This window comes from Triplophysa dalaica, chromosome 11 (assembly GCF_015846415.1).
Source record: "Triplophysa dalaica isolate WHDGS20190420 chromosome 11, ASM1584641v1, whole genome shotgun sequence".
Lineage (NCBI taxonomy): Eukaryota > Metazoa > Chordata > Actinopteri > Cypriniformes > Nemacheilidae > Triplophysa > Triplophysa dalaica.
In genome coordinates this window covers 23352029-23379983 of record NC_079552.1, presented here as the reverse complement: position 1 = coordinate 23379983, position 27955 = coordinate 23352029, and the positions used below count along the sequence as shown (strand labels likewise).

At 38.5% G+C, this 27955-nt stretch overlaps 1 protein-coding gene across 1 annotated transcript in view; it reads right to left on the bottom strand.

Moving 5' to 3' along the window:
* The window catches only part of vit (vitrin), a 54334-nt gene extending 27818 nt beyond the window's left edge, over positions 1–26516 (bottom strand). Inside the window, exons 1-12 of the mRNA XM_056761171.1 lie at positions 26396–26516; positions 16300–16377; positions 14825–14884; positions 14585–14741; positions 7874–8007; positions 7706–7783; positions 4799–4981; positions 4600–4632; positions 2899–2937; positions 2770–2823; positions 1000–1056; positions 844–891 (exon numbers count right to left, since the gene is read on the bottom strand). Coding sequence (XP_056617149.1) covers positions 844–891; positions 1000–1056; positions 2770–2823; positions 2899–2937; positions 4600–4632; positions 4799–4981; positions 7706–7783; positions 7874–8007; positions 14585–14741; positions 14825–14884; positions 16300–16333 — 877 coding nt within the window. The 5' untranslated portion in view covers positions 16334–16377; positions 26396–26516. The remainder of the gene's footprint in view (positions 1–843; positions 892–999; positions 1057–2769; positions 2824–2898; positions 2938–4599; positions 4633–4798; positions 4982–7705; positions 7784–7873; positions 8008–14584; positions 14742–14824; positions 14885–16299; positions 16378–26395) is intronic.
* Between the last annotated feature and the right edge of the window lie 1439 nt (positions 26517–27955).

The following is a 27955-nucleotide window of genomic DNA, read 5'->3' as shown; positions in this document are numbered from 1 at the left end:
TATTTTAGTAAAACGTTTAGCACTTCCTTGTGAAAATAGTACAAGTTAATACAACGTTAGGACTACAAGTACTGTGCAATTCCGTGAAAATGTCAACCTTACCACAAAAAAGTTTAACGTATTTTTCTACGGTAACAGCATTTGGTGGTTCAAATACCCATGAGAGATCTCTCTTCAAATTTGTAAAGCATTAGTTTTATTTTTAGTGCATGATTTTTCAAAGTCAGGTAAGAGCCATTTTCAGGATTGTCACATCCATAAGGCTACATATTCCTCATAAATGGACACATGAAAATGAATATAAAGTGACTATTTGATGTTCTATAAAGAGGCGTCTTTTCTCCATTTATTGGCTATTATTGCTTCAGGCTTGTGCAAACCACATACTTTTTTGTCACATCAATAATTCATGTTTATTTTCCATTTTTTATATATATTTTTTCATAGATTAACATATTTTGATGTTTAGACTCTATCAATCGAGGGTTCAGTAAAATATAAACAGATGGTTCAATATAATCGTAACAAATTCATTCTCTGAGCATTTTTATGTCACGTCCATAACGCAAAACGTCACGTCCATAACCATGTAATTGAAAATGCGGGTGTGCTTAATTTAAAAACATATTTAAAATATTGAGTAACAAATTATAATTTTTAAAGACTTATATTGTATTATCCTATACATTTGTTTCTAAGTATGTGCAATACACTGGGATCCAACCCACTACCTTGGTGTTGTTAACGCAATGCTCTTACCACTGAGCTACAGGAAATACTAGTATACGTTTTTTTGCTATAAATATAATTCTGGCCATTTATGATGTTTAGGCTGATACTCACCGGGATTAGACTGTGCTGTCTGCTGCGACGACTGGACACGACTATAAGCTGCATAACAATGTCAAACAGGCAAGAGTGAGGAAAGCAGATTCAGATATCTGTTGCATGGCTGTCATGGGTGTGTTTGAAATGGATGAATGAATCATTCAACTGAACCTGAGGGAACCTGTGGCTGTCTGCGGACGGTGCTGCTGGTTTCTGATCTCTGCACACCTGTGTCATATATACAAAGATAAGCCACATATTTCTGAGAGAACACAATACGTGATAAAGGAATTTACAAAAGAATAAACATGCCAAAGGAGCTGTTGAAACTTGCCAGTCTATTAACTCCCCATACCAAATCGCTTCAATTTAAAAGCACATTTTATTAAATGCTTTGGTTTTAAAGTGAATGTTTGTAACTGTGCCACTTGTCCCTGAAGTCACAAACGGATTAAGAACTCTCAGAGTAATAATACAAATAATAAATATTATAAGGGTATTCCTGCAGCTACGAGCACTTTTAAGTGAAGTGTTTGATTTATGTCAACATTTGTCATATGACGCTTTATAAATATATTCACAGTGTCATTACACACCTTGACAAAAATATAATTCATGATTAATGTGATGTATTATGAAATAACGACGCATTTATGGATCCAAACAACATTTTAGTTCATGTCCCACAACTCATTCCACATTACAAATTGCAATTATTTGAAACAGAATAGTTTAATATAAATATTAATTAACAGCGTCTTACATTTTTTTGTATTGTTTTGCTTCTTTTTCAAGTAAATGTGCCTGTCCCACTCTTTAGAGTCCTTACAATGTAAAAAACCTTTTAATATGACATTAAACAAAGACAAACAGGTCTAGTTTCTATGGAAACAGAAATTAGAACACAACACATTGCTGACAGATTAGGCCACCTCACTACCTCACTCACAATAGCCCAAAACATAAGGTACAGTATATAATCTTTTCTGTGTCACAATATGTATTTTGTGACCATATCATACAGCCGAGTAATTCTGTACATTGAACTTCATTGTTTTATTATTACTGTTTAACTTGTGTAAGATGCTAAGAGTCAACACTATGTAGACCTTGATAGCTGCCAATTAGCTGGAATATTAGCAAAAATGTGATTTCCACAAAATTTATTTTCAACATTTTCAAGGTTTCCTGTATATTAAATTACAAATATAAAATAAACATGTTAACCTTTTTATATGTATTACAGACTATGATGATTCAAAGTAAAATTCACAGTGGTTGATTTTTTTATTGTGGAGAGTCAAAAGTGCCTGTAGTTGCAGAAACACTCATTAGTAAGATAACCAAAGCATGAACGAAGCGATACATTTTAATGGAACACAACTAAAATGGTAATAAAGTGTGATTTTAAGTTCAAATCAAATGGCCCCATTTCAGTTTTCTTAGCATTATGTACTTTCAGGTAACGTCCCACCCACCACCGATTCCACAGAATGCAGAAACAAAACATTTCAACCCGTAATGCTGCCTTCATGTGAACATGTGCCATAAAATATCATGACAACATGTAACATGTTCAGACCAACATGATTTGTTAATAATTCCTTTTACCACATCCACTTTATACAGTACATCTGCCCAGGCTGGTATCTAACAGAAACATTTTGTATTTGTGTGCGATTCCATACATTGCGCATATAATTATAAAAACACCACATGTAGAATAGAGGCCATCTTGCAAAGTGATTCAAAACCACTGACAACGTCACAACTGGCGTGTCACATATAAAAAGCAGAGTTTGCAACTGGTGAACCTGTGAACAGGATATTTCCGAGTCCACTTGAAGGCAGCATCACACACAACAACAGATCATGGCTTCACTGCACAACCCACAGTACAGAACAAAAAGACAATGTGAGTGTAACAGGATTGTGGTTTACCTGTGTTTGTTCGGGGTGAAAATCTATTGGCATAGATGGAGCTGCCTCTAAATGCTTTAGACAAATGTCATGGTTAGAGGTTCTGACAGAAGAAGCGAGCACTATAAACAGTGTCAAAGCACCACATACCTTGCATGGGTCCTTTTCCTTCGACATTCTGTGACTGTCCTATAGCCCGTGTATAGATACAACATTCAGATATAGAGTTGAAGTAACTAAGTTGATAAACCATTAATCGTTTTTCAATTTGAAAGGGTGTGGTTCTCAAATGACAACAAGGGATGTGATGACGATGAGGAACGTGACGACTTTCTGTAGTGAACTAAAGCATTCAGATACATTTTCTTTGGAGCGAAAACAAAACAATACTTGTTCAAGTTCACTTCAAAAGCCTGTGTAGATGGCACTTGTAAAATATGCTTATGTTATGATATGTTGTTCATTGTTGGTTCATCCTCTTGGCTATAAACTATACATATAAGTGAGATGCATTAAGTGCGTCTTAAGCTTTTTAAATAGTTTGGTTTTTTGGGTGTTTGCAGAAAGTATGCATCTTGACCGTGTTATTTGTTAATGTTAAATCATTTTTTTTTCTTAATTGTTAAAATGCCTCAGACCAATCTGTCGTCACGTTTTCAAAACTGTAAAAACAATTATCGCAACGTCCATCTTAACATGTTTCTAAAACCGTTAATGCCCTGTACCAAAATCATGCATCTTTCTTATCTTTTTTGGTTGGACTATGGAGAAGGAGGGAGATGAATAAGAATGCACGGTGCAGTTGAAAGGAGAGTAAGATCTGTTGTCACAGTTGAAATAAGGGCCACCATCATGGACCATGTGATAAGCCATGGTCCATCACTGAGAGAGGCAGGAGAAAGAGTCCAACCTAATCTCAGACGGTCAACTGCGGCTTCCATTTGCCAAACCTTTCAACAAACCGACAGGCAACTAATGCATTTCATGAAGGCCGTCATTGCAGTTGTACCATACAACCATATGTGAGTGCTGGCCACCGGTAGCTACAAATACAAATATGTGACATTTTAGTTCTTGTAAAGGACACAACGACTTCCCTGAAGCTGCTTAATGAAGACCAAGACGTGCTATTGTAAGATGGGTCATTGGTGACAATGTGATGAAATTCAGGACAGAATTGTACAGGACAACCTGGTATTCCAGAATGTGGAAAGCATCAGCCTGGCCACCATCACTTGAGCTCTTAACAAACACAGAATTGGAATAAAACAGCTGAACACAGTTAACTTTGAAAGAAACTGTGAGGGGCTCAATGAACTCCCACACCAACATGTCCAGGTGCCTATTCACTATATCTGATTGTAGAGTAACTCTTACACTATTCTACACTTTTTACTTTTTTTTTTTTCGCATTTACCCTAAATTCATATAGAGAGCTGGTACAGAGCTGATATAATGTTGATATAGAGTGAATTTGGTGTTAATATAGAGTTGATGTTAAGTTGATATTTTTTGTTAGTAAACATTGTGACACGTTTTTGTGGTCGGAGCATAGGTGGAGGGAGAAATATGCTGGGATAGAGCGTAAATTTGCGACCCGTGCAGGGCTCAAATGACATAATTGTGATGTCGGCATCAATCCAATGGCTTTGAATCTGAAACACCAGCTCTAATGTTTATTAGAAACTAGAAGGATGAACAGACCAACATCCAGCTGCACCCAAAAGTAAAGAAAGGAAAGTTCAGTGATCCACCACAACAGACTTACACACACAAGAACAGCAGACACCAGAGGTGCTCATTTACAACAACAGCATGAGTCAGGCTTGAAAAAAAGCCTCCAGAACTTACGTGCTATAGAGCTGAAATACGGATGACTGCTGCCTGGATCAGAAATAAATGGTTGTTTTTTTTAGAAATTGAAAATGAATAAGAGTCACCTAATCCACATCAGGTTTAATGTCTGTAAGGATAATGACTTGGTTGCTGGTGAACCCAACAACTGTTCGGGACTGTTTGAAAAAGATCCGATTATAATCATTGAGCTCACCTGCCTCTCGAACTTTATGCACAGTGACTCGTGGTTTAGCTGTTGTTGTGATGGACAGGACCGTGGTGGTGATGGGAAATGCCACTGTTGTGGTTGTGGGTGGAGCTGAGGTTGTTGTAGTAAAGCCGAGTTCTGCAGCTACTACGGGCCACGGTGTGGACTCTGGTGGTTCTTTGGAAACATCTATTTATGAAATGAAATTAAACAAACATATATTTGCTCACAATCAGTTGCCATTTGACACCCTGGATCACAAAACCAGTCTTAAGAAGCACAGGAACAAAGACAAAAATACATTTTTCTTTTATCCCAAAAATCATGAGGACATTACAGTTTTTCGGGACTGTTTAAACACATTTCTTGTGTTATGCCTCGTATTCTCAAAACAGTAAACACAAATCCATAACATCTCACCCAATTCCCCAAACATCCTATTTTCAGGTCAAAATTAGGCTCTTTTGCAACAACACTGCAACAGTCTTAGACACTGGTGAGATCAATTCAATTTTTTTTACTAAAACCTAGTGATGGGCCGTTAACGCCGTTAACGCAGTGAGACTCTTATCGCGCGATAAAAAAAAATGTCGCCGTTAATCTATTCTCAAAGTTGGGTTGGGAGCTGGGTCTATACTACGCAAGCTATGATGACTTTCACCTTGATATTTTAGCGCGGGTGTATACCAGCTTAACTGCACTGTACGGGGCGAGAACGAGATTTTTCAACTCGCGTGATTTGCGTCATTCGCGGAAGCAGAAGCCACCTCATCATCTCATAACCAGGGCTTCATTCGCGCGATTCGAGCAGCAAGTAGGTCTATTGGCTCTTTGCATTAACATATAAATCACTCACGCTTGACGCGCCATTCGCGTTTGGTCTGAACACAACATAACGTTACTGTGAAATTACCGCATCAAACGTGACGTGCTAACATGGATGCAGCTATGAAGCCGCCGGGTTTGCTTCAGGGAATATTAATTTTTAAGAAGCTTCCCAATAGAAACATCGACAAGACTAAGGTTGTTTGCACCTTGTGCAATGCGGAATTGGTTTAAAAAAAAAAAAACTTTCTCTCAACAGGTAGTGGTCTAGCTTTAGTTGAAACCAGTAACTTTGTATTGAGATCTAATGTATTATGGCTCCTGTGTGACATATCGCTTGTTGCTCCCTCACTCTTTGTAAGTCGCTTTGGATAAAAGTGTCTGCTAAATGACTAAATGTAAATGTACTGTAGGAGCGCTTCCAGTCTCAAGTACAACCTAAACGCAAATCATCCCTTAGCTAATGCGAAGTAAACACAAGTTCATCTTATTGAACGTAATTTAATTTTCATCACCAATTATCATAGTAGAACAGCTTTCTCAAGCAGTTTGTGATGCATTTTGGAAACAGGAGATGAGCCACTGGTCTAATGCGCCACCTGGCTTGAGAAACCCGTTCTCAAAGACTTACTTTTAGTCATTATTTGGGTAGCACACATATTCTGAATGCCTTCGGCAGAATTCAAATGAGCCATTTTAATCTAGATTAATCTAGATTAAAAAAATTAATCTATTCCCACCACTACTAAAACCTCATATTGGGATTCAAGAATAATTTGACAGCTAAGTGTTTCTTAGAGTATATAACATAAACGAGTGCAGATAAAGTGCAAGAATGACCTCTAGGAAAACATTTTAAATAAAACATTAAAAGCTGTAAAGTAGATGAATATGATTTTACATGACATGAAACGTTCGAAAACCAAAGAACAATATAAAGTGGTCATACAACACAATACAGTACACAACTGCACAAATAACATTTACATTCAGGCATTTAGCAGATGCTTTAATCCAAAGCGACTTGCAGAGAAGATAAAGAACCGATATGTCAATAGGAGGCAATGTAAAAAAATATGTCATCCTCCCAATTGTGTAAAAGTATACTATTTTCTGCAAAATTACGGAACAGGTCAAAAGACAATACAAATTTGCAAACTTGACAATTACAAAATCTCAGGGTTTACACATGCTACAGTTTACTGGATACATAATAGTGACATGTCTCTCATATAAAGTGTGTACTGTAATTATAATGTATGTTTACAGTAAGTAGGTCAATTGCCCAGTAGATGATTGTATGATGTACAATGACCTGTGTTCCTATTGATATTTCCTGAGATTATGATCGTTGTGTCATCAGTTTTGCTTCTGAATGTTAACTGATGGATAAATGTGTGCTATTTGAGTTTACATCTTGACACTTCAGTTCATTATATTGTGTTTTTGTGTTTTCTGAATGAGAACATGGTTAAACCTTTGCAAAATGAGGTTGTTTTGTGTGTGGGGTTTTTTACAAGTTGGTATATTGTTCTGAGAATGTGTTTATTGTTGTCAGAAAATGGTAATTTTTTACAAGAATTGTGTCTTAGCAATCGAGATTTTTAGCAATCGAAAATTTACCCATGAGACTGCTTTTGTTGTCCAGGGTCACATTTGACTTGCATTATAATTCATTAGATGACACATGCATGAGCTCCTTTAATGTACAGAACATAAACAACCAAACATGCCACATATAGCACATCAACTTAAACTGTTTGGACTTTCATTGACAATTGGTGTTATAATGCACCCTGTTGTAATTCTGCTTGGGCCATATTTGTCTCCTCCTTTGTCGAGATCATTTCAAAGAAAACTGTTCTCAGTCCACCTAACAAGGATGTGCACTTTCTTAAAGAAAGGAGGACTAGTTTATCTAGGTATGTTAACGTCCATCCATTGATCCATTTTCTACTGTACATTACTTATCAATTGTATGCCACCATACACAAGTGGTTAGTCCATCAAAGTTTTATTAACGGTTTCATGCACAAACAGAGCATTTAAATGCCCGATGTTTTAACTGGCTTGTCAAAAACCACTTGCCTGTTTTCACAGCTGTTGGTCGTGAGGCGGTGTAGTCCAGAGTTGATGGATAGATCACTCCTTTCTTTGGTTTACCCACTGAGGTTTCGGATCAAACACAGAAGACACATGAAAGCAGTCTAACATTGTTTCTACTTCTTTCCAACAGAAAAAAAAACTTGACTCTACCTGAGACTGAAAACGACTCTCTCCAGTTGGGTAAGGACAGAGACCGGACACCGTTGGAGAAGCTGCCTTTGTAGATGGCCTGTCCTGCCATCTTCTTCACAATGACCTTTCCTCCTGAGTTAGTGATGACCCCGCTGACAACAAAATAACAGCAACAAAATCCAAGCATGTGAGAGAGTACCTGTGGGCTATGCAGGGATTGACGCTTGGGAGGATTATGTCAAACAAATACAAGCTTGTGCAACTATTAACTTCAAAATGCCGAGTAATTATTTAGGCATGAGATGTCAGGATATAAGGCAGAACTTCAACCTAGTGTACTACGTGTTTGAATGCTGTTTGTGTTGGAAAAACGATCAAAGTGATCACCAAGAGATTCACACGCGGCATGTGCCTTTACTGCATTAAATAAGAACAACTTCTGTTTTATTCAGATCCAAACACAAAGTGTGTTTCATGACTTCCAGATGAAAGCCATTAATCCAAACACAATGCCGGCTGTCTGCATTTAACTGCATTAGTTAAAGGCCACGTCCTACCAAATTCTACAGCTAAGCTCCTTATTTGGGCTTTTGTCACTTTGGAAAAGTGCAGAGGCAGAGAGAGTGGGAAGTGAATTCTCTGTTGAGTATCCAACACAGCCTCCCAAACAAACACAATGTGGAATAAATGGTAGAATACTGTATATATGGTTGTATTTGTCTTATTTGGTGTTGTGATCCTTGGCATCTGTATATTTGTGTGCCTTGCTGTGTGTGTGTACAAGGATTGAGAAAATGATTCTGAGAATGTTTAATGACCGTTCTTTCATCTGGTATACTGTTTGTCGTAATGGTGTTCTCAGAGCGTATGGGTGGCCTACTACTTCACGTCGTTTTAATGTTCCTTTAATTTATTTGAACATCTTTCCCGTGTCTCCGTGGTTAGAGAATGGCACTAGCAAAGCCAAGGTCGTGGGTTGGATTGCACATACTCAGAAACACATGTATTGTAAAATGGAATGCAAGTCGCTTTGGATAAAAGCATCTGCCAAATGCCTCAATGTTTAATAAATTGTTTAAACTTATGTTTAGTGTCTTCGGTGATCTGTGGCTGGAGTTCCGTTAACACCTAACGTGTGTGTCTCACATTTTTAAATGGGATGTAAAATTTGGGAACACACTTTATTAGCTGCGTTTATATGGCCTATTGTATTTCGATTGTAATTCATTTAAAAGTCCAAAACGAATGAAAATGCCCCATGTTAACACCTCAGTCAGAATAAAAATTTGATCAGATTTTAGATCAAATTGAATACTGTACTGGGAAGTTCAAAAAGATGACATATGCTGAAGGAAATGACTGTCGTGTCCATATCTACAATCACATCATCCTGAAATTCTCATTACACTTCTCATTTGTTGGACACCACTGCACAGAGACCCTGTTCAGCTTTATGAAACACAATGATATGAGCAGTGTTGTACCTGAACGCGTTCATTGAACGATAGTTCAATGTGCGACAATTGTGTCGCCCGACGTCCGCCGCATGCGTGACGCGTCATCAAAACAAAAAAAAGGCATGGAGGCGACAGCAGCATGTTGCAAGGAGTATGATCATTTAAAAGAATTTTATGACAAGGTCGGTGAGAATAGGAGAAATCTCATTTTTCTGTGCAAACTTTGCCTGCCGGCTTTCAAAAAGAAAATCCGCACTTCAGTTACATCCATAGCAAACCTGAAACGGCACATTGAACTGAAGCACCCGGCTAGCCTTTCAAGGTATGTGAAAGCAAATAAAAAATCAAAAGACAGTCAAAATTGGATATGAAGATGAAATCTGACGCATAGCTTCATTGTTAAAACTGATAAAATAATTGCTGTCTGTGATTCTACTGTATATGGGCTGTGGCAATAATTTTGAAAAATAATAGCTCGCATCAACATATGGAAAAAAAGAACTATGAACTAGTTCATTTTTGGAACTTAGTGAACTTAGTTTAAAATTTTGAAGTTTGAACTATGAACTGAACTAGTTCATTTTAAAATTTGTGAATTGAACTTTGAACTAATTCATGTAGAACATGAACTTTCCCAAAACTGGATATGAGAATCAAAAGTCTAAAGATCTGATCCCATTTGAAGCTTGTCACATGTAAATGCAAAAATCAATTGGATACTTTATTTTTAGATTAGATTAGATTAGATTCAATTTTATTGTCATTCTGCAGAGTACAATAACAGAGCTACTGAAATGCAGTTAGCATCTAACCAGAAGTGCAAGAGTATAGTGTTTTATATACATGAAAGGACAGAGTAAGTGAAGCTATGATTTACAGAATGTACAGTGGAGTTGCTATATATAGTATTGAGCAGAGTATATACAGAATATAAATAGGAATGCAATGTAGAGATTGTATGTACAGCTTTCCTGTAGCTCAGTGGTAAGAGCATTGCAATAATCGATCCCAGGGGATTGCAAGTACAAATGAATAGGATAAAGCAATGTAAGTCGCTTTGGATAAACAGAACAAAGTTCTTTCATAGCCACTTTAGCATTAGAGTCTGGAGGTACATAAACTGCAGCAGCAACAATGCAAGTAAACTCACGCGGTAGATACAGGGGCGTAAATCCCGGGGGGATTTGTCCCCCCCTCAAATCAATTAAACTCTCATTCTCTATTGTCATAAACTATAAACTATCTCTATTACCTAAACTAATTGTGTAATTAGAAGAAAATACAAACTCAAACTCAAGTTTAGAAACTGTTGAGATCCCCCTCCCCTGCTTCTCAGTGGTTTGGCCCACTGCCCCGTTCATCTCACCTTCGCTTTGCGCAACACATTCAGTCACGTATGCGGCTCAGTTCATTAGTGGTTGTGGACCTCCAGTAAGAAGGCTATTTTATTCACTTTAAATGAAGTGATTCTTCTTAATGTATTTGATCCTGATTCATTAACAAATTAGTTGTTGCAATAAATGCTGATTACCGATGTATTTTTCCATGTATCTGCTATGTTAGCGATTAAAACGTTACTTAGCTAGTTAACGTTAGCCAGTTACATAGGACTTCACACATTGCAACTGACACGCCGAAGCCGTTTCTCATGCATTGTTATATTTTAAGCGACCTGTCATGATGTGAACATTAACGGCCACAATTAGCCACCGATCCTGCCATTCAGGTCCCGTGTCACGCACAGCCGCGAACATACCGGTTACAGTTTTGTGATGTTGGCACTATATCTATCGTCCACAAAAGGTGCTCAGCTTTCATTCAGTTGGAGAAGGTCGTTTTCTCAGCATCTACTTTGTGCAGTATGTGCGCGGCGGATAAGATAAACATTCAGTTTAAACATTAAACATTGTCAGACAATGTTGCAGTAAAAATCAGGATAACATGTGTTTAAAAAGTGACTCATTGTTAACATGTAGTATCATGAGTAGTGTTTTTATATTTGTTTCCTGTCTTCACAACAGAGACAAAAAAATATATAAATGGAAAAAAGCTTTTTTGTTCACTTGTATTACAGTATGTGACAGTTCAGTTCAGTTATATGGTGACTGCAAGTCTGCATGATAATCCTGTGAACCTAATGCATATTGTCGATTTGTGTCGTAGTTAGTACTATTTTGACTGTATTATTTGTGTCCCCTTCAAAAATTACTCTTGACAAAGTATGTGTATTGTCCCCCCCTACTGTTAAATGAGATTTACGCCCATGGGTAGATAGAATGGCCTGCACCTGATAATCAGGAACTCCAGATCAGCAGAGCAGTAGGTATCAACAATGACAGAGTCTGTGCACCATGATTTGTTTACATAAATGCATACTCCACCACCCTTGTTTTTACCAGTGGCTGCAGCTACTCTGTCAGCCCTGAAGAAGGAGCGTCCATCCATATGCACCACGCTGTTTGGGACATGCGTTGCAGAGCCATGTTTCAGTGAAGAACATAACGTTGCAGTCCATAAGCCATTTCTGTGTGAGGGTCTAGTTCTTTAGTTTCCTCCATCTTGTTCAGAACGTACATTGGCAAGGAAAATGCTGGGCAGAGCTGGTCGATGTGGGTGTAGCCTTAGCTTAGCACGCAGCCCTCCACGCTTTTCCCGTCTTTGTTTACGGTCTCGACGCCGAGCACTTCCGGTCGATGCGATTGATCCGCTTTTCCGCGGTAATCTCAGTAGCTCCGGCTGGCATTCGTTGAAGTCGAAAGGATCATCTTATACTATGTTGGAACACCGTTTGTTGATGTCCAAAAGTGACTGTTTACTATAGCTGTAGTTTGCATAACTGAATCGCACAAACACGAATGAAATAACCAGGTAAATTAACACTATTTTCTGAAATCTGGTAAGACGCTGAGCCTCGCGATGTGTTCGTGCCACCATTTTAGATCTTAATCTTTATAGTGTTCACTATGTTTGGATTCCTTAATTGGAATGATTACTTTTGGACAAAATGTATTCATGTAAATGAAATGTATTCAGGGAGGATGAATATGTTTATTTTTTCTCTACCTTGTGTTATCGCATGATTAGGGATGGGATTGGTTGTTTTTCAGCATCTGGCAGGGGAGGCACTAGTTTTTTACCATGCCCCTTACAAATCACTTTTCTTTGGCGTGTGCACGTTCATTCAATTTTGCATTTGACTCAAATAGAGAGCAACACTGTCGCAGCCTGCATGTGATGCGACATGCTTTTTTTCCAGGCGCGTCACCCCTGAAAATCTATTTATCCTTTGCTTGAACCTTCACAGCGAGCGCAGCTCATGGTTGCTTTGCCATGGCAGGCCGAGCACTTTGACAAAAAAGTTTTTCAGATGTTTTTAAAGGTTAAGTGTATTCTGACACATATGAATGTTTCTGGGCTAAGTTAGGCCTGACACAAATCAATTTATCGACTTATTGAGCGATATGACATCAGCCGTTTTTGGTGATGCAACATATGGCTGTTGTGATTATCTATGGGCTTGTTTACATAAAAATAAATGGCATTAAAATGTTATCAACCACACAGTCTCTGTTGTTCTGTCCTACGTCTGTATGTACACACAGAGCGGAATGCGGCAGATGAAGAGAAGTTACCGTAGAGTTTTATTGTATATTTTCCTGATGAATAAAGCCAGTACAGAATAGCAATCCACTTGGTGTCAAAGCAATCCACCCGCTCGCATATGAAAACAAAGACGAGGCACTATACTTTTTTAATACAGAGACTTGTGCTTTGCACTGCCTAAAACAGAGGAGAAATTGCTGATAAAATGACTCGATTAGGTTCGAACAGGTAAGAAATGTAAAGGGACATGATTCTTCCTACACCACGTTAGCTCCAAAAAACAAATCAGAGAACTCCACCAGCCGTGAATATTCTTTTCTGAAGAACATCTGCAGGAGCCAAGAGATCATAGAGAAGGAAGTCTGAACAGCTGGCGATCTGGTGCAGTCAAAACAACCCGGAGCTGAAATGATCCTATACTGTTTAGGTTTCTGGGCTCTACCATCACTCAGGACCTCAGGTGGGACACCTACATTGACTGTATTGTGAAAAAGACCCAACGGTAGAACGTTCAACCAGCTAATACAGTCCTACTCCGTCTGAGTCTGTTACTCTATAACTGTCTGGTTTGGAAAATAGGAAGATTGCAATGACAGCTGATCACTACCTTACGGTCCACAAATACTGCATGCTAGTGTCCCACAGGAACGGAATACCATAGACACATGAATCGGTTTGGACAAATACTCCTCAATCAAACACAGAAGAAAACAATTTAGGCAAATTTTGAAAATGCAAGAATTAGGGTAGGCAATTCCAATTCTGGACAGGAATGGAAAGGTTATAACTCAAATCAAATAAAAATGTATGTTTCACGTATCAATTCCAGTGTGTACATTTTCAGACACTTGTGATCGGCTGATATCTCAATAAAAGCCCTTTTATAACCATAACCATAGTTTCATTATAGTATCCACAGTTTAACCGTGATATTTGTAATTAAACTATGGTAAAACAAATTGTAATCAATCCGTCAAAACATGGTTGATATGTGGATATACACAAAATGCACTCATAAATATATACATTTTATATACATATATGCATCAATAAGCAGGATAAATGACCATGCAGGTTGATATCAAAATGTTTTTTCAACTTTGGAATCGAAACTGGAAATCAACAAGATAAAGGTCCCTGGACCATGTGACCCTGGACAACGAAACCAGTCTTATTGGTTAATTTTTCTACATTTAGATTTTTACATAATTTGAAAGCTGATTCTGTAAGCACCCTAACCCTAAATAGTAAGAATATGACTATATCTGGCTGAGATACAACCGTTTAAAACTCAGGAATCTGAGAGTACAAAAAACATCCAATTATTGTGAAAATCGCCTTTGAAGTTGTTAATCAGGGGGACTGTGGCAGGCCATCCACTTAAAAAAAATAAAGTTTTATGTATTTAAGTTAGGAAATTAACTAAATATCTTCATGGAACATGATCTTTACTTAATTTCTTATTGATTTTTGGCATAAAGGAAAATCTATAATTTTGACCCATACAATATATTTTTGTCTTTTACTAAAAATGTTCCGTGCTACTTAAGACTGGTTTTGTGATCCAGGGTCAGCTTTCCAAGAAGGTGTATTAGTGTAACACTGATCCTACAGTATGTAAAGAAAGTTCGGGGTTTCTGAAACACGGCTTCTAACAGGCTGAGCTTACCTGTGAATGGCTGCGTTGCAGATACTGGATATAGAAGCAAACACTGCTGTCCCGTACACCCTCTCTTTGGTCTCTCTGCAGTTTGCGGGACACTTTACAATAAATTCAGGCATTTTGATCCTCCCGGCCCTTACGTCACAATTTAAGGCAGGAACAACTGAAGGAATAGAAGCCACGTAAGAACAGTCACAAATGATGAGACGTCATATTTGTATGCAAATATCACTGTGCCACATATACCTTGTTTTTGCTTTCTGTTCTTTCCGTTTGGCTTCGCTTCACTACAGCTCAGCAGAATTGCTACAAACAAAAACATGATACAAAAACAAAGGATTGGGCCATCATTTACATAATTTCATGTATAGAAGCAAACCTGCTTCACTGACAAGAGACTCAAATCAAACCCAACGCACAATGTGGAACTTATTTCAATAGCTTAAAATTCACAAATTTGGCTTCATTTCTTTAGAAATAGCAGAGCTTGTGTGAGCCATTATTGAGCATGCATACAGTATATCTATGAATGAGAAAGCAGTTCATCTGCGTTTACACTGGTTTTGTGTAATAATGTAGACAATGGCACGTTGTTGTCTTTGTCTTAAGCACACTTCTGCTGACCTTTGCAGGTCCAGAAAACATTTTCAAAATGAATCATCTTGACAATTCAAGGGTTGCATACACTTTTCCATCTTCCTTAAATTAAGTTGAATCAGAGCTGAGGTCATCAGTTACCAATGACAAATTAAATAACTTCATTGTAGTCAATAATATAATCTCTTAGATTACACACGTAATCTATTTTTGGATTACATTGAGATTACTTTTGATTTAAATCATATTTGATGTCACATATACTGAAGATGCCCTGACACTTTAAATCATATTATAATTCATAAAAATAGACATAAAATGACACCTCTAGTGTCTACACATCCAGCGGATCTCTGTGTCCGATTCTAAACCCTTTACCTCTCAACCGGCAAAAACTCGGAGAATCAAGAATATATGTAATTGGTTTTGAACATTTAGGCGAATCACTGAATTGTCAACAATTTACAGGCATTCGGGAAATAATATGTTATCATGTAATCCATAAGTAACTGTAATCAGATTTCGAGAATTTCAGAATGTAGTTACAAGGACTGGATGTTTGGAATCTGATAACGCTAGATTATATATAATCTGTTACACAATCAATTTATTCTACATGTACAGTTTTGCGTGCATTCACTGCAGAATTAAGATCATATACAGATGATATCTGTCAACCTTCTTGTTTTTCCGGGATTCTCCTGTATTTACTATTCTATCGAAGAACAGCAAAACAAGGATGGAGGAGCGCAGAGAGGCCATTTCTCAAAGGAAGACTGCATCCCCCGGAGGACACTGCATACCTCATAAATAAAATCAGAATTTCAGAATATTACCAATTATAAATTTGGTTATTATTCATAGTCAAGCGCAAATTGTTGTAATATGCCTATGACTTGCGAATGTAATGCTCAGTTAACTTTGACCTCAGGAGGATTCAGCCTACTGTCTGAGAAACAGCCAGAGAATGTCCCAACCAACATATCCACACCCCCATACCGCACACATAATCAACCCTCCCACCATCAAACCCACCCAAAATTTCCTGTATTTTCCCCCCAAATTTTGACAGGTATGATGCAGGCTGAATCTCAAACAGACAAACAAGTAAAATAATAAATTACCAATAAAGAAAGTGGTGAGTGGTGTTTTAATCATCTTGAGCTGTAGAGTCAGATTACCTCTGGTTCCCGCAATACTTCCTGTATTTAAAGAGAGGAAAGACTAGACTGGTAAATACAATACATCAACACATTTCTGTATATACTGTATATATATATATATATATATATATATATATATATATATGTGTGTATGTACTTGTAAGGCAATGACATATAAGACTAAGATATTGGCTCATTTGGAAGACTTCACATGAACTCCATTTCAAATGTTGATTGTGAACAAAAGGGTTTACTATATTTTTCACTTCGGATGCATGCCTTCAAAACAATTAGTTGACCTTTTAATCCACACAAGATTCAGAACTTAAGCATTAATAACGACGAATAAAATGACTGAGCTAAAAGAGAGGTGAAACTATCTTAACAGTGTCCATGTGTCACAGCGGAGATAAATGACACTGGCACAAATGCACATGCACAAAAAACACTGGAATGTTCCATAAAGCCAAAGAAGGCCTTTCTCTAAACCAGTCAACCATGGTGGTTGCAGAAAATACAGTGAAGATTTATCCAACCCAGTTATTTTCTATCGGTCAGACTTGGTTTTATGCATGACACATGGTGTATTTTTCTGTACTGTGACACGCCTGCTTTCTGAATGGCAGCTATGTCAAACGCTGGGTTTTTTCAAGCTCATGCTATTCAGAAATGCTGATTCAGATCTGTGAATGTTTTTCTGATGACACAAGTGTTCCCTACATATCAAACACTGATCAAATGCAAAATGAAAGAAAGCAGAAGAATCATACATCATCTTGTCTTTGGCAAGCTACACTATCACCTCACACTGCTGTGGCACACGGTCAGCAGACCCTACGCTCAACCTGGTTTTGCCAAGTGGTTGATGTCCTCAGAACAACATATTTCGTTGACCTAAGGACAACATTTTTATAAATAAAAACTAAACCCACACCAAACCATAACTAACCCCTAAAATAAGAGGGAAATGATAAGTGAAAAAAAAATGGTCTTGAAGCACCTAATCCTGGTTGGAAGATTACATTAAAAATGAGCTGTAAACTTATTTCTGAAATCTGATTGGTTGATTTAAATGTTGTCCCAGGGTCAACATGATCCTGTCCTAAGGATATCAACCACTTGGCAAAAACAGGAGAGCCACTGACACACATCTACTGGAATAAATGTTGCGTTTCAAAGTTAAACCATCAAAACACTAAGTTAGGACTTTCGTGACTTGATGATAAAAATAACCCGGAACCGTCTTGTATCTTGTGTTTTTAATCTTGCAATACTAGACAAAAAATAAAGGAACACTTCCCTAAAGCTAACATCACTGGCTCAAGAGCAAATCACACTAAAATGTACAAGTAAGATCAAAGAAATTCATATGAATTTTCTATGAAGTCTTTAGCCCAGCTGAACAACTTTGTCAGACACTGACAGTTAATGCAGACATTGAGTAAAAAAAAGTTGTCACTAGATCTCGAAAGTATTCACAGACTTCACTTTACCACATTTTGTTATGTTAAAGCCCGAAAATGGATTTAATTCATTATTTTCCCCAAAATTCTACAAACATTACTCCTTAATAACAACGTGAAAAAAGTTTGTTTGAAATCTCTTCAGATGTATTAAAAAGAAACAACTACAGAATCACATGTGCATAAGCACTCACTGTCTTTGCTCAATCCTTTGTTGAAGCACATTTGGCAGCAATCACAGCCTCAAATCTTTTTGAGTATGATGCTGTAAGATCGGCACACCTATGTTTGGCCAGATTCTCCAATTCTTGTTTGCAGTACGTCGGTGCACAGCCACATTCAGGTTTCTCCATAGTTGTTCAATCGCTATACATGATACTTGTTTCCACCTCTATTGTAATAGTTTTTGAAGTGCATTTTTTTGTGGCTGGTGATGAGTTTTGGGATCGAAGTCTGTATTTAAAGTCCTACCAAATGTGTTCAGCTGGTTAAGAGGGATAGTTCACCAAACAATAAAATCAGGTACTCACCCTCAGGTTGTTTCAAAACTTTATAAATGTCTTTGTTCTTCTGAACACAAAGGAAGAGAATTTTAAAAATGTCAGTAACTAAACAGATCTCCTCCCATATTTACTGCCATTGTAGGGAAAATAAATACTATTGCAGTCAATGGGGGATGAGATTTATTCTTTCTTACAAATATCTTCCTTTCATTGAAACGGCCTTCGAATTGCAAAGGGTGCCTCTGACCCCAAGTAACTTCTGTGTTCTTAGCATATTCTCATTATACAGTATAATAATTATGCAACAGTGATTGGTGATAATGTAGGATTTATTTGCATATTCATCAAACTTGAATGATTCAGCTCATCTAACATTTTTATATTAGACAAAGATATCATGACTATATACAAAATGCAGTTTTTAAATGAGGATTTCATTCATTATAAAAAAAGTTATCCAAACCTACCTGGCCCTATGTGAAAAAGTAATTGCCCCTAAACCTTATTTACTGGCTGTGCCACCCTTGGCAGCAACAATTGCATTCAACATCCGGCAATGAGTCTTTCAGATGGCTGTGGATGTGCTGTGGCTTACTCTTTCTGTAGAGTGGTTTAAATTCAGCCACATTGAAAGGTTTTCAAGCATGAACAACTTGTTTAGGGTCACGCCACAGCGACCTAATTGGATTTAGGTCCAGACTTTCACAAGGCCACTCCATTTTTATTTGAGCTATTCAGAGGGGGAATTGCAGCTGTTTAAGATCATTGTCCTGCTACATAACTCACAAACGGTGGCTGGACATTATCCTTTAGGATATTCTGGTAGAGCGCAGAATTCATGGTTCCACAAATATGGTAAGTTAAGCAGATCCTGAAGCTGCAAAGCAGCCCCAGATCATCACCATGTTCGACTGTTGGTTTGATGTTCTTTTTATGAAACGCTGTATATATTTTTTGCCAAATGTAATGAGACACACACCTTCTAAAAAGTTCAACTTTTGTCTCATCTGTCTAAAGAATATTTGCCCAGAGGTGTTGTGGGGAGCATCAAGATGTTTTGGGCAAATGAGAGCTGAACCATTGTGTTCTTTTTGGTCAGTAACATATTTCAACATTTTTGCTGAGTCCAGTGGCGGTTTGGCCATCTTGAGAACCGGGAGTTTTCCAGGTGGGCCGCTGCTTAATGGGGGCAGGCCCACTGTTAAGATATAAATAAATAATCATATTATTTTCTAGGACTGGGCGATATATCGTGCGATTCTTATGCTCACATTTTCTCAATTAATAGGTTAAATGCAACCACATCCGAAAGCCAGAGGGGGTTCTTACACAGAAACTCTGAATATGGTAAACAAATTAATAACAATTAGTTCCAGGAAATGACTATAGCTGTGTCTCGTTTCGGGAGGCTGTGTCCTCCGGAGGTCTCATTGAAGTGTGCTTCGTCACTGAGGCTGTCTCGTTTAATAAAAGCAGGTAGGACACTCTGTATGCACCATTCTAATGTCACCTACTTTCACAAAAATGTGTAAGACACATGAAATGTAGTCTTCGTTGCTAGAGAAATATGGAGACAAAATAGGGTCATATATATTTGCAACAGAAAAAAATTTTGGTAAACAAAACATAAGTTTTGCAAAAAAATAGGGTATTAAGCAGAAAAATTATCTTCGCAAATATAACTTAACAATCTGCAAAAGAAAAGTAGATCACAGACAGAAAAAATCAAGTTTAGCAAAGTAAAAATTCAGCAGCAATAATTTTGCAACACATCTTTTCCTTTGGGGGGGGCACGGTGGCTTAGTGGTTAGCACGTTCGCCTCACACCTCCAGGGTTGGGGGTTCGATTCCCGCTTCCGACTTGTGTGTGTGGAGTTTGCATGTTCTCCCCGTGCCTCGGGGGTTTCCTCCAGGTACTCCGGTTTCCTCCCCTGGTCCAAAGACATGCATAGTAGGTTGATTGGCATCTCTGGAAAAAATTGTCCGTAGGGTGTTAGTGCGTGAGTGAGTGAATGAGTGAGTGTGTGTGCCCTGCGATGGGTTGGCACTCCTTCCAGGGTGTATCCTGCCTTGATGCCCGATGACTCCTGAGATAGGCACAGGCTCCCCGTGACCCGAGGTAGTTCGGACAAGCGGTAGATAATGGAAGGGAATCTTTTCATTTGCATCGCTTCTTTAAATCCGCGTTTCAGCCAATCGCTCCCTTGAGACACAGTTTTTTCTTTGAACTTCACTTTTCTTTGCGCCTCACTTTGTGTCCCTGATTTGACGTGGGGGAGGAGACAAGAGATTGGGGCGTGTACAAGCGACCTGAACTTGCCTCCCCTTACGTTGCGACATCAGCGTAAACTGCTGTGCAGACTGACGCCTGGGCCACACATAAACACGTATGCAGTACAGATCCGCTAAACTTGATTTTTTTCTCTCTGTGCTTTACTTTTCTTTTGCAGATTCTTACGTTTTACTTGCGAAGATACAATTTTTTGCATAATACCCCAATTTTTTTGCAAACCTTATGTTTTGTTTGCAAAAAATTTTTTTCTGTTGCAAATATATATGACCCCATTTTGTCTCCATAGAGATAACCCACATTTCTTTGCGTCACCAAACCTCTGTTATTTGAATAAATGCAAACAGCTTCAGATTCAATCAAATATGTGGAGTTAAAATGTCAATAGTTACAATTTGTGTGACATTTTTTTTATCTTAGCAGGCATATATAGTAGGTAGGTCTACTAGTGTTTAGTGATTATAAACATGATTTTAAACTCTTTTGGCATTGTTTAGTGTAGAAAGCTACCGACATTTTACCTCTAGAAATCATTTAAATTAATTTGACAATTGTGGGAGGGCAACATATTTTCATAGCAACTAGGTACTTCCTGTTTCCTTTTCTGCCAGTATGTCCTACAAAGGACGTCTCGTTTAATTCTAAATTGAGGTTTCTCTGTATACCATATCCTTTAGATCGTCTTGGTTACGTCTTTAATCTCAGTTCCCTGATGGAGGGAACGAGACGTTGTGTTGAGAACGACAGATGGGGTTCGCCCTTGAGAACCAATAAACTCTGACTACTATAGAAGAGGCCAATGAAATTTGGCGAATGATATTTGCATGCCGGTCTCCGCCCCCGGATATCCGGTATAAAAGGAAGCCGGCGTGCAGCATTCATTTACCTCTTGTTCTGAAGAGCCTGAGAGCCTCTCACGACTACAGCAGATTACGATACGTGTTTGTGGCATAAGGGATGTCTCGTTCCCTCCATCAGGGAACTGAGGTTACAGACGTAACAAAGACATTCCCTTTCTGTCGGTCTCTCGACGTTGTGTCGCGAACGACACATGGGGTTGCCCTTTGGAAAAAGCCACAACGCTGTATCGCGTCACAATTTCCAGCGAAGCGATGGTAACAGGCCTGGGCGTGTCATCTCGATCCTTAGTGAAACTGTAACCTGTGGTCGGGGGGTTCCAGCACACTGACTCAACCTGCTGGAGGTTGGGAAGGTACTTTCGCAGGCATACATCCCCACGGATGCCAGTCCTAACTGTCGCCACGCAGGACGTGGGCTGACACCGGGTTTACGCGAAGGTTGTTAACCCTTGCAAAGGTGTTTGGGTGTAGCCCAACCCGCAGCTCTACAGATGTCTGCTAGAGAGGTGCTTTTGGCCAGTGCCCAGGAGGTGGCTGTACCCCGTGTTGAGTGAGCCCTCACTGCCAATGGGCATGGGAGATTCTGAGATCGGTATGCTGTCGTAATGGCATCCACGACCCAGTGCGCCCGCCTCTGCCTGGAGAAAGCCTTCCCCTTCTGCTGTCCTCCGAAACAGACAAAGAGCAGGTCAGAGCTTCTGAGCTCTGCGTGTGGTCCAAGTAGAGGCGCAGTGCTTTTACTGGACACAACATGCTTGGGTTGGGTCTTCCTCCCCTATGGGGAGCGCTTGCAAGTCCACCATTTGGTCCCGGAAGGGAGTAGTGGAAAATTTGGGCACGAATCCGGGCCTGGGTCTCAAGATAACGTGAGAGTTGCCAGGATACATTTCAAGGCAATCCGGGGACATGGAGAATGCTTGAAGGTCCCCTACCCTCTTGAAGGAAGCGAGCGCCATCAGGAGGGCCGTCTTACTCGTCAGGTGAGGAAGATCAGAACCTCTGAGGGGCTCTTGGGGGGCTCAGATGCCCCCCAGGACCAAGTTAGGGCCCCAAGAGGGTATGGAGCGGAGACGAGGCGGATTCCGCCCTCTCGTGCCCCTTAGGAACCTGGTGACCAGGTCGTGCTGCCCTAGAAACTTTCCATCAACTGAGTCGTGATGAGTGGCGATAAATACTATATACACAATCAGTGTGGAGGGGAGATGTTAGTCTCCAGTCTCTTAAGAAGGACAACACGATCCCGATCGAGCACCTCAGTGGGTCTTTCTCGTTTAGAGAGACAACAGGACGAGAAGAGGTGCCATCTAGAGGCGTACAACCCTCTAGTAGATGGGGCCCTAGCCTGTGCAATGGTTTCCGCCACAGAGGGGGGTAGCCTGATTAGGATCTCCTCGTCCCGTCCAGAGAAAAAGTTTGGGAATCGCTGCGTTAGAGCATGCGACCTCATGAGGACACAAGGATGCAGCCAAACGAAACAAGACACAATGTGTGCTTCTCAAATCTACTTTGTGCATCTTTTCTCGCGTCTTAGCTCCACCCGTTTAGGATGCCTGGGAAGGGAGCAAGGAAAAGATGCGAGGACGGAGGAATTAAAAGCTGTGAAATATCCTCGCTCCCTCACACTAAAAAACGTTGTCAATTAATGATGACTGTACACATTGCACGTTGAACATTTAAAACAAAGATAAGTACATACTTTAGGCAGATGTCATAATCCCCGCGACAATAGAAGAAATTGTCTCTCTCCCACATGAAACAGAGGATTCTGTATGATTCCACCTCTAAACCAAGAAATACCTGACAAGGAGAGGTGAAACCATGACATTATGACCGCCTGGATGAGTTATTTATGCAATCTTGGAGTAATTTTGGTAGGAAGGTCACTCCTGGAAAGGTTCACCAGCGTTCCAAGTTTACTCTATTGTGTATAATGGCTCTCACCATGGTTCAGTGGAGTCCCAAAGCCTTAGAAATGGCTTTGTTACTATGACACTTGGCAATTCATTAGTTTGTCATCTGTTCTTGGATTTCTTTAGATCGTGGCATAATGTGTTGCTTTTTGACGTCTTTATTTAATGTGCCTGGCATTAATCAGACCTGGTTGTGGCTAATAAAATTGAAGTGAATTACTCAATCACAATTCATTCATGAATTAACAGTGGGAGACAATTACTTAATCTTTGATTTCATGATAACTAGCACTTCTCTGTTTATAGGCTAATACACACACAACGTTTACAACACCCCAATCGCATTTCACTTGATTAACCTCTTGATTCTTATTGTTTTGTTAAATAAAATTAAACTTTTTTTGTTGTTTTAATGATTTCCCTATATTTTGATGAGAAATGTATTAAATAATTCTAGTAGCTGTATATATACAATGTAAATGTATTTTACATTGATCCAGCTGAAAATTCTTTTTACCAGACTGTGCATAGTGTACCAACCACTTTTAACAGAATAGTGATCATAGAGCTGTTTCAGATCGGTGGCGACTGGTACCCTGAGCTGAAAAATCTCTCTGAGGAACATATTCCATAATCCTTATGCAACTGGATCAAGTCCCCTCATCTACATATGCATTACCGCAACTAATATGTTTAGTAGAAGAGTTCGGACAAGAAGCTTAGCTTGTTTTGGCAACGTTGTCTCAAGCCAAACCCATAATATTAAAATATGTACAACAGCTGGGGTTCCCAACTCTCTAGCCTCTGTGGTCCACTGTTCCACTCCTGCAAGTTTTTACGGTCAGAGTTGAACCAATCTTTCTGCCCCTCTTTTACGAGAACAGAGACAGGCCGAAAGCCCACACCGTTTCGGTGGAAATGGAGAAACAGAATGTTATAGATGTCTCCCGATATAAAACACGTAATCCATCCCTCCCAGAATGTATCAGATACTGAGGACCGAGGACTGGAGTCGGGAACCACTGTACTACAGTTTAAAACACCACTGTGTACTGTGGGCTCTATATTGAGTAACCTCATAAAGCTGTTGTCATGCCTTGTTCAAAAAGACTGAAGACATTAAGGCATTTAGAAAATTATTGAATGCAAAACGAGTCACAAGAGTGAGGAAACAGTGAAGTGATCGATCAAAGGCACTTAACATGTTCCTGTCTGGACTCAATTTGGTAGACCATTCCACCAGCAAGGAAGAGTGAAGGTGAATGAGATCTATACATTACATCTAAACAAACAGTATCTAAAGACTCTGGGCTAAAAGTAGATATCTCTCTCCTAACTAAATATACCACAATAAAACTAGTTTTACTACCGGGGCGATTCTCATGAAATCTTGCTTTCAAAATGCAAACATGATTTTTTTTAAAACACACAAATGTCCTTTATATTCATTTAAAGCAGAACAAATTTCTGTGTAAATCATTCGTTAAGTCATTCTGACGTAAATTCTCGAATTTATAAAAATGTTTGTTAGTTGGTACGAAAGAAATGTACACCTTCTCCATCCCATGTGTAAATAGTGCGTAAAACCGCACGTAAGATTCTATATTCTTTTAGACAAACTAACACTGCATTTTGATGTTCTGTGTATCATAATCATTTATTACAAAAAGGCCTTAAAATTCTCATTATGTAAGCATTTAAAACTGTCAATGCAATAAGATTGATGTGCTAAAAAAACAAAGCCATGGTGTCTAAGCAAGCTTCAATAAATCATACATGATACAACATTAATTAGGTATATTTTAATAGAAACATATACATTTTACATGCGGAAAATCGGTAATGAGAATGAAAATCAAGTTTTTTACTATGAAATTATTAAGTAATCGGTTAACTTGATAGTCATTTGAAGTATAGTAGATGCATTTCTTCATTTAAAATAAAACTAAATGTAAATATATTTGTGAGTGTGTGTCTGTAAACAGTACAAAGGATGAGAATATAAGTCATGGACACTTCTTTTTTTCATTATCTAGTAGAACATCCAATTGTTTTTTTTCCATAATGTTTAAAATTTTCTCTTTTGAAATTACAAAACATAAAGCAGAATTTCAGCAGAAAAAGTTATTAAATACATGAATAAAAATTATTTAATATGTCAAATTTAGGTTTTGTCCAAGGTAGAGAACACAATTGTCTTTTTTTATGATGAGAATGAGCAATATGTTAATATCATGGAAACTTGTGGTTACTATGGTTTACTACACAGAGCTATAAAAATAAATACTGTACTATAGTTAAAACATGGATGATTTTCGTTAAGTACATGTCTTGGGCTTGTCAAATGATTCTCCAGATTCAATGAGCATTGTATATCGCTTTATCCTTGTAAACAGTATTGTCACGCTGGTGAAATGGAAAACAGATCGTTTCTGCTTTTTTAATTGAATGTGATGTACACATTGACTACACCAAACCTCAAAAGGGTGCATCATTCACTCAACATGAGCCTTCACAGAGCTGTCCTTCACACAGACAATACAGACGCACATCATTCACTCCACACAAACCTTTTACAGAAACAAGTCTTATGACACTCATGTTATGCTTTGAATCTATGGTGACAGAAAGTCTCAAATGAAAACAGACACTGCAGGTCAGTCAAAATATTTGGCTGTAAGTAATGAAAAAACAGAGTTTTTATTCTCACAGAATTTCTGATCAATGGCTTTGGGCTGCAGGCTCAAGTCTGTACTCGTTCAGAGCTGTAACAGCAGATCATAAATCTTTTGGCACAAAAGAGTGTGAACTAATACTGTATGTCCACAAATCAAAACTTTATTTTCACACTGTAAGTGATGCTGCCACGACTCAAAATACCTTTTTGCCTGTTCGTTTAATGGAGTTAATGGGTGTGAGAGGAGAAAGAAATTGAACCGCAGAACAGCGGGTCAAACATCAAAGCTTTATTTATCAGTAAACCTAAACCACTTATTACACGACCGTGTGTTCAAATCAAATGTGTTCTTACCGTGACGATACGCGAATGTCCCCCGGAGACTCCACAGATAAGATATCCAAACACGAGCGTTCAAACCTCGCTGGATGCGTCAGCAGTGAGCAGCGCGCGCGTGTGTAGTTGAAAGTTTCTGGCTGCTTCAGTCACACGCGCGCGCGTGTTGGGTTCTGTTGGTGGGACGTGATGAGAGCCAATCAAACCTCATTAAATATCAGTGGAAGAGGGTCCAAAACACACCACAAAAAACTGAAATACTTTTAACGGTGAACAACTTATTCACAAGGGTATCTGTAATGGAAATCGTTGAATTGAACTGGATAATTGATGTCTTTAATGTACCGGATATTGTCTGAAACACAATTAATTTTAATTTCTCAAGTGTATGTTTCTTTTGAAGAGCATAGTCTTTACCTGTGGGCGAGTCAAAGCCATGCCGACATTGACCATGTACACTGTTTCTTTTATTCATGATTATTGTTCATAATATGGAGATTGAAAGGCAAGGCAAAAAAGCCAGGGTGCAGCTATTTGGCTCTATTCAGCCAGATATATGTAGGTATATATTCATTAATTAATTTGTGTATCCTGAAATGAAGTTTGAATGCTAAACTTTACACAATATTTGTGTACAAATATACTTTTCATATTCTGAATGAGGAGCGTTGTTACTCACCTTTGCTATTTCTAACACCTGATTTTAGTAATTTAAGCAAATAATTTATGTTTATTGCTGCCTTGAACAACAGTTGAAAAGAGTTTTTTCATGCGTCCGCAAATGGATTTATCATCAGTATATTTTTCTAAACTTCTTTGATATCACTTTGTGTTTCACTGGTTGCCATTGCTCTACATCTGGATGGACATCACTGGAGTCAGTGGCAGGAGATATTTACGATGAGGAGAATTGAAAGGTCATTTAATACTTTCTGGTTGATGTAATGTCTTTAAATGGTTTATCTGTACAGAGGAGGGGGTATGCTGTTGAAGTGTTGTTTGAAGTTTCTACAGAACATGGAGCTCATATAAAGTGGCCGATCTAGCCCGGTGCCAAGTGTCGAAAGCGCTCATGGTGGGTACATATTGTAGAAACCACAGATGGACCACATGAACATCACAGCTTTGGACACCATGCCAGAATGAGGACTCTATAGACTACTATATAAACAAGCTGAGAAAAAGTAAGAGCCAACTACACAGAGATGGGAATTTGTTATCACCAAAAATGATCGTCTTTCATTCATCATTTAATAAGCAAAAACATCTGGCAGAAAATCTGGAGTAGCAAATATATTTGTCTAGGTATGTAAGAACTGTGTGTAATAGTACGAATATGAGCGTATATACACAAAAAGAGAGGGGTGATGTTAAATTTACTTAAGCTAAAGACCACAGTTAAAGTGTGTAAATCAAACACGTAGAGTTTAGCATTAAATTAGAAATATATTCAGCTGAGAATATCTGCTTACTGCAGTGAACAAAATAAGCAGCCGAAAAACTGACTACTGCTATATGCAATCTAAAAAAAATTATAGAAAGAAAATCTCTTTAGACTAAGTTTATGTTGTATTTAAA